This window comes from Chionomys nivalis, chromosome 12 (genome assembly GCF_950005125.1).
Source record: "Chionomys nivalis chromosome 12, mChiNiv1.1, whole genome shotgun sequence".
Lineage (NCBI taxonomy): Eukaryota > Metazoa > Chordata > Mammalia > Rodentia > Cricetidae > Chionomys > Chionomys nivalis.
In genome coordinates, this window is record NC_080097.1 from 71477533 (window position 1) to 71485148 (window position 7616).

At 49.0% G+C, this 7616-nt stretch overlaps 1 protein-coding gene across 1 annotated transcript; it reads right to left on the minus strand.

The window, feature by feature from the left end:
* Window positions 1-354: 354 nt before the first annotated feature.
* Window positions 355-6941, minus strand: Plau (plasminogen activator, urokinase). Its single transcript, XM_057786393.1, has 11 exons — window positions 6874-6941; window positions 6498-6581; window positions 6000-6030; window positions 5758-5865; window positions 4997-5171; window positions 4534-4625; window positions 4158-4380; window positions 3815-3963; window positions 3135-3275; window positions 2713-2861; window positions 355-1345 (listed from the first exon to the last, which is right to left on the minus strand). Exons 2-11 carry the CDS (start codon window positions 6552-6554, stop codon window positions 1169-1171), a joined length of 1302 nt encoding a protein of 433 aa, XP_057642376.1. The 5' UTR covers window positions 6555-6581; window positions 6874-6941; the 3' UTR covers window positions 355-1168.
* Between the last annotated feature and the right edge of the window lie 675 nt (window positions 6942-7616).

Consider the following 7616-nt stretch of genomic DNA (forward strand, 5'->3'; position numbering starts at 1 on the left):
GTGTGAATCAGCTTTTTCTAGTCTTTCTTTGAGGATTTTGTTTTCCTTTTAGACAATGCCTTGCTATACAGCCTAGCTGGCCTTGAAATGGCTATGTAGTCCAAGCTGACCTTGAATTGACATCATCTCTAGAGCTTTCAAGGGTATCAGACTGAAGGCAGGGACACCTGTTTTGAATCAAGTTTTCCCTCATCCAAGCATTCTTGTCCAAGAGGCCAAGCACGTTCTAAATGATACTAAGATACACACCGCCTTCATTATTTCCTTCTCTTACTGTCCCCCACTTCCCTCGCAAACAAGAACCGTGGAGAAACCAGAATCTTCAGAAAAATCACATTTTATTGATCACCTTTATTCAGAATTATAAAAATAGATATAAATAAAAATAGCAGAATATAATTAATTATTAAATATTAAGTATATAGGAGTGGTCCTTACCCCACCCAGTGAGGTTTGGATGAACCAGGATAATAAGTAAAAAAGATAACTGGCCAAGAAGTGGACGTCTATATAAAAAGAGAAACAGACATTTAGTGCTGGTCACGGGTCACGCCTGAGAATGACCCATTCACATGGGGTGTCACAGTCCAGAGTGTGGGGAAACACGGACGCAGCACCTTCTGCTCAGGCTCACACTCACAGCCTGTGCACAGTGAACAAACATATGCACACACATATTCCCTGATCCATTCGTGGAATGTTAGAGCCGGTCTCAAGCCATTAGTGTCTCGACTTCAAGCCACTGTTCTCATATTGGACAAGCCCCCTCAAAATACTTCAGCTGTTACTCTTCCTAGTTGGGAAATCATTCTTTCCCAACAGCAGACATCATGAATGACCCATTAGGGAAACCAGCTCTCCCCCTACACTTGCACAGGAGATGTTTTAATAACTTCAGATGGCTTTAGTCCAGAAAAACAACTCTTGGTCAGTATCATCCTGAGTCAAGACCAACTTTCCATGCTGGCCAGGGTGTCTGGGTGGCCAGCACCCAGGCCTGTGCTGAGGGTAAAGCTATTGGCACTCACCCTGGTGGGCAGCACAAGCAAACAACGCAGAGCCTGTCCTAACTTCTTCCCTACATTTGATAGAGAGGACGCTGCTGCGGAGGTGATGAACCATGGAAATGAGTGGTCCATCTGTTTCTTCTTTCAGCTGCCGGGGGCCATCAGAAGGCTAGGCTGTTGTCTTCTCCAATGTGGGCTTGAATCCAGTCGAGGAAGTAGGAGACCCTCGTGTAGACACCTGGCTTGTTTTTCATTGCACATCCACGGCCCCAGCTCACAATCCCAGTCAGAGTTGGGCGGCCATTGATGTCACAGACAAGAGGTCCTCCAGAGTCTCCCTGAGAAGCCAAAGAAAAGAGGTGAGCATTGGGAGAAGGTAGGAAAGAGCCACCACTCCTCAGCCACGTCTGAGAGAAATTTTGGCAACTCCCTACTTTCTACCAAGTGTAAACCTCTACTGAGCTTCTGTCTGCCACTGTTCAACCACCTCCCCAGACTCCGCATTACTCGCCTTGGAACGCAGCATGCGCAGTCTCGTCTTGGTTCTTTCAACTGAAAAATGCTTCTCTTTCCCTCCCATCTCTTTATTGATCACATCCTGTTCTTTTAAAGGTGTTTCTCCTCCCTCTAATACCTGAACTTTTGTAATTCACAATTAACATATCCTGAACAATGAATTAGAGAATCGTATTGATCTCACATTTTCTTTCTTTCTTTTTTTTCTTTTTTTGGTTTTTCGAGACAGGGTTTCTCTGTAGCTTTGGAACCTGTCCTGGAACTCCCTTTGTAGACCAGGCTGGCCTCGAACTCACAGAGATCCGCCTGTCTCTGCCTCCTGAGTGCTGGGATTAAAGGTGTGCGCCACCACCGCCCGGTGATATCACTTTTTCTTAGCCAAAGACCCAGACATGATGTAAATAAGCGTCTGCATTTTGTTGTTGTTGTTGTTTGTTTCTGTTTTAGAGACTGGGACAGGGTCTCATGATCCTGTGTATTCCAGGCTGGCTTTGAACTCATGATGTAGCTGAAGAAGTAACTGGTAAACTTTTGATTCTGATCCCCTCAAAGGTCAATATTACAGGTATGCGTCATTACACACGGTGCTGGGGATTGGAGCCCGGCTTCACTCGTGCTGGGTAAGCGCTTCACCAGCTAAGCTGTGTCCCCAGACCATTGGCTTTTCTTACAGGCTCCGTTCCCTTAGTGGACGATGGAACTCAGGGCTTAGAGAATACTAGGCAAGTGTTGTATCACTGAGCTAGGCACCCATCCCTTTCTTGTTGTTGTTGTTGTTATTGTTGTTGTTTTGGTTTGGTTTTTTTAAGTTCACTTTATTTTATTTGAGAAACGGTCTTGCTATAGTAGCACAGGCCTTAAATTCTCACAATGAAGCTTGGGCTAGCCCTGAACTCATGATCCTCCGGTCTCAGCTTCCAAAGCACTAGGAATGGTGAGGTTATAGGTGTGAGGTGTGCTCCATTATACCTGGCTTTTCTTTAACTGCCTTAGTCCCTTTTAGTGTAAGATGTGTAACACAGGTTCATGCCACATGGTGGAACCTATAAGTATTGGCATAAGCTCCCAAAGATCAAAGTCCTTGATTCTGAGGCTGTTGGCTGGAAAGAAACTTCGCAGAGCTCTTGGATCAAATCCAAGAGCTGTGGGGAGTTTGGGGGTGAGAAGAAGGGGTGCTTGGGAGTCTTACCTGGCAGCTATCTGTTTTCCACTGTGGGTCAGCAGCACAGAGCATTTTATAGGTGATTTCAGAGCCATAGTAGTGGGGCTGCATACACTGTTTGTGGGAAATAAGCTTCACAACAGCCATTTTCAGGTCCTTTGGGTAAATATAGTCCGCTAGATAGAAGAAATAAATGTCTGCATTAAGATGTGTCTATAAATGAGACTCTGCGAGGATGAAGATAAGAAATACATCCCACCTATGGAAATCCCTTATTTTTTTTTATTCCAATCTGAGCCTTCACCCCACCCATAACTGTTCACCCCATTGCTTCCTACTCTATCCCTGGACCTATTTGTCCCCTCCATAGTGCCCATCTCTGTCTCCACAGTGTTCTGCTACATTTGCTTCTGGACCATAACACTTCCCCAGTTTCAACTGTGACTTACAGACATTCTCGTATCCAAAGCCAGTGATCTCACAGTCCGAACCAAAACTGGCATCATGAAAACTTGGGGGCAGGCAGATGGTCTGAACGGACTGGGATGGCTGTGCACATTGACCCTTGCTGGTACGGATCTTCAGCAAGGCTGGGGAAGGGAAAGGTCAAAGGATCATCATCATCTCTCCCTCCCAATGCTATAGCACTCATGACACTAGAGTCATAGAGTATCCAAGAGCATCTGCTGGCATCTTGTCATCCAGAAGCCTCCCCTGCCATGTTCCAAATGCTTTGTTTCAGCTGATGATGAATGATCAGGCACCCAGAACTATCATAGACAGCTGAGCAGGTTGATTCCTGCTAAGGGAGCTGAGCTGAAATCCAGCCAAGGTTTGCTCTATAAATTCTATCTTCTGATATAGACAGAAGCATCTACCCTACTCTGCACAAACAGGGCATTCCCAGCCTAAGCCATATGCCAGCAGGGTTCTTTCCACTCAGAAGACACGACCTGCTGGGGAAGCTCAAGGCCTCTCCAGAGGAGCACGTCACCCTCAGTCTCTCACGGAGTTCACTCTGAACTCTTCCCCACCAGTTCCCGCAGCAATTTCCACCACTACTTTGGACTTTTGTTAGACCCCTCTTTTGCTGGCTATCATCTTTCTGGTAACCAAGTTTTCTGCTCACCAATATCGTTATGGTGGGCCAGGCTGTCAGAACTGTAGTCCTCGTGCAAGATGAGCTGCTCCACCTCAAACTTCATCTCTCCTGGATTATAGGCATTCCGCTTTGACTGGCCCAGATAGACAACATAGTCTTCCTTCTTTGGGTTATTGCTGTAAAAAATGAGACATGTCAGCCTGATCTCATGAAGCCTGTTACTTTCTCCTCTCCATCACAGAGACCTCTTGTATGTAAGGCCACAAGCTGCATGAAGAGGCGTGGTGGGAGATTTCCACAGGGAAGGAGAAAGACCTGTCTGAGGTGGGGAGGAAGGGCCAGAGAGAAGAGACAAAGGGATTATACGTACATGAAGCAGTGTGTGGCGCTGGTGACCCAGCAAGGACTGATGAGGCTACCACCACATATAAAGGTGGGAGGGCTTCCTCCCCGGTTCTTCCTGTAGATGGCTGCAAACCAGGGCTGGTTCTCAATGACAGTGGATTCTCCCCCAACAATCTTAAAGCGTGGCCTTAAAGTCTTCTGGCCACACTGGAACTCTTGTTTATCTGGAGAAGAAGGGAGCCTATGTCCTAGAAAAGGAAGAGATATATGTTTTGGGGAGAAGCAAAGGATGAAGTCTCCCACTGAGGCAGACCACATCTCATCCCTTCAGGAGTGGAAGAAGAGGAAAATATGAGTTATCTCTTTTCACCCCATCACCACGAGCCGTCAGTGATACTCACTAGCAGAGCAGTCAGGCACCATGCATTCTTGGACAAACTGCTTTAGGCCAATCTGCACATAGCACCAGGGTTGCTTATGGTTGTTAGGGTTCCTGGTAACATGAACAGTAGGGAATGTCATTCCAACCCAAAATGCCTTCTCTACATCCTCCCTTCCGGGGAACACTCAACCAGATATCTGGATTCTTGTACCAGTATACCAGGGGCTGGTTTCTAAGAGGCCACAGGTAGGGGTTGTTTAGGTTTAATGTATATGGGTATTTCCTGCATTTATGTCTGTGCATGCCTGGTGCCCACTGAGGCCAGAAGAGGGTATCAGATCCTCTGGAACTGGATTTACAGACTGTTGTGAGCTGCCATGTGGATGCTGGGGAAAGAGCCCAGGTCCTCTGAAAGAGCTCTTACTCCTGAGCCATCTCTCCAGCCCCCACAGGAAGAGTTCTCAGCATCGGTCCCCACCTACCTGCAGTAATTGTGCTTCCCCAGGCCGAGGTTAAGCGCGTCGGGTCTGTGGGCATGGTAGGCTTTCCGAAGAACGGTAGGGGAGTTCCAAGCCAGACAGGGTCGGCCGTTGGTGTCAGTGTTGGCTTTTCCCCGGTAAGACTGACCATTTCCATGATAGCAGGTTTTTGACGTGTCTACAAATATTCGAGGATTACAAAATATTAGAAAAAGGAGTGAGTTTGGACAGGCATTTCAGAGTTGGCATGCTTCAGACCGGGCAGGTGGTACTCGAGAGAATTTCCTTCGCCTTTGTGTAGTTGCTGCTTCATGAGACACTCTGTGTGTCCTAACTCTCCACTTATTTGTTTACTTTATGTGTATGGGTGTTTTTCCTACATGTATATCTGTGTACCAGGTACTTGACTGGTACTGGAAGAGGCCAGAAGTGGGCATTGGATCCCTGGGATGGGAGTTAGAGACAGTTGTGACCCACATACGGATGCTAACAATCAAACTGTAGGCCATCTGGGAGAGCAGTCAGTGTTCTTAATCTCTGAGCCATCTCTCTAGCGAAACCTCACCCACTTTGGGAGACACAGTCTTACCCTGTAGCCCAGGCTGAACCTAAATTTGCTATCCTGCTTCCGTCTTCTAAGTGTCGGACTTACAGACCTACACCACCAGGCCCGGTTTCCTCTGCTTCTGCATCCCGGCCATCTTCCCCTGCTCCGAAATCTCTGATCCTCCCTCCTTCCCAACTAAGAGTCCAAATTGCCATACCTATCTCACAGTGCTCCCCTTGGAAGCTCTTTGGGCAGCTGCATCGGCGAATGCTGGAGAAGTACTTGTAGGACACACAGACTCCTCCGTTCAGACAGCCGCAGTTTGCTAGCAAGTGCAAAAGCAGGGTAAGCAAGGATGAAGGGGAGCCAGCCTCCCAGCAGGGACAAGAAGGGCATGCCTCCTACGGTTCTCTGGGATGTCTGTGCAGCCAAATTTTGTGCAAGGAAATATATACTTACGTTCATTAGAAGTTCCAGGCTCATGGCGACCCTGCAAGAGACGAAGGTGGGGGGTCAGCAGAGGTGACATGCTCCAAGGAATCCATGTTCAAGATAAACAGGCCCCAAACTCAAAATCTATTCTTCCCTGCAGTGATATTCATTCTCATTCTCTCTCATCCTCCCCACCCCGCCCCTGTCTGTCTCTCTCCTTTTTGCTTTTCTGGCCAGCTCTCTCCTAAGGAAAGCCCTGGGCTTCCAGCACACAGACAAGAACTGACTCAAGCAAACTTCACACTTACCAGATGCCCTCGGGCTAAGACAGTCCCACCGGCTTCCTCTCTCGCCAGGTAGTGCAAACCCCTTTGGTGCTCAAGCCCTCCCTGTCAGCTGACACATCTATCCTCCCTGCCCCAAGTCTGGACCTGCTATTGATGCCTAAGGACTCCCAGTGTGGCCCCTCTTCCCCATGATGCTGCTTAGGGGTACTGCAAGCCCCTTTCTGAGAAAACCACTCACTTCAGAGTCGTTCACCACCAAGGCGCAGAGGAGCAGGCAAGCCAGCCAGACTTTCATGGTAGCGAGGCTAGACAGCAAGCAGTTCTGCAAATGAAGGAGAAATCAGGGTAAGAAGCGGAGCAGCTTGCAGTTCAAAGGAAGACGCTTCACGTCCAGTGCTGGGCAAATCAGCAGTGACCAAGCAACCCCGACCTGGCAAGTCTCTCCTCTCTGCGGGCTCTGGACACAGCAGCGTGGACCCACACAGTAGAGGCACGCAAAGGTCTGGAGTGGTGACCTCGCTCACAGTCCGCCGGCTAAGGTAGGGGCACGGGAGGCGTGCGGTAACCCTGGCTGCCTCGCCCCTCTAGGATTGCTTCAGACCGACAGCACTCACCGGTGACTGCAGCGGAAGGGCGCCGGCAGACACAGCAGACAGGAAAGGACGGGAACAACGACCGACTGACCGCGCTCTACCGCTACAGTCTCTGTGCGGAGCCACAGGCCCTTTTATTAGGGCCGCCCCGAGCCCTGGCCCAACCCAAGCCCTGGTCCCGCCCAGGCTCGGTGGAGGGCGGCAATCCTTCCCTCGTTTTCCTTTCCCAACATCCTATCCGCAGGCGACTTGTACCTCGCTTGCTTCCCTGACTTTGTAGCGGGTCACAAGATCCCCAGCGGAGCGAACTAACACAGTCTGGACTGAGGGATTCGTTCACCTAGCGCGACCCCAGCTGCAGCGTGGAGAGCACGCTCCAGGCTCGCGGACCTCAGTCCTCTTCCTTGGTGGCTTAATCAGTTCTTCCACCTGTCCATCTCTGACCCAGCCTGCTTACGACTCAGTTCCTATAACGGAAAAAAACATCTGCCAACAAAGGCTCCCACAAGTCAAATGCTGGGTCCCCAAATGTCACTAACACTACCAGTGATTGAGCCAAAAGAGGCTTTGTAATAAGGTCGTTTAATAGTTGTCATCAGAAGGGAGGAAGGCAAGGTCAGATTTTTTTTCAGATTTCTGCTTCGTTGAAGGCCAGTCTTTGAAAGATGGTTTTAGAGATTACGATGGTGCATGCCTTTAATTCAAACACTAGGGAGGCAGAGGCAGGGGAATCTGTGAGTTCGAGGCCAGTCTGGTCTAGAGTT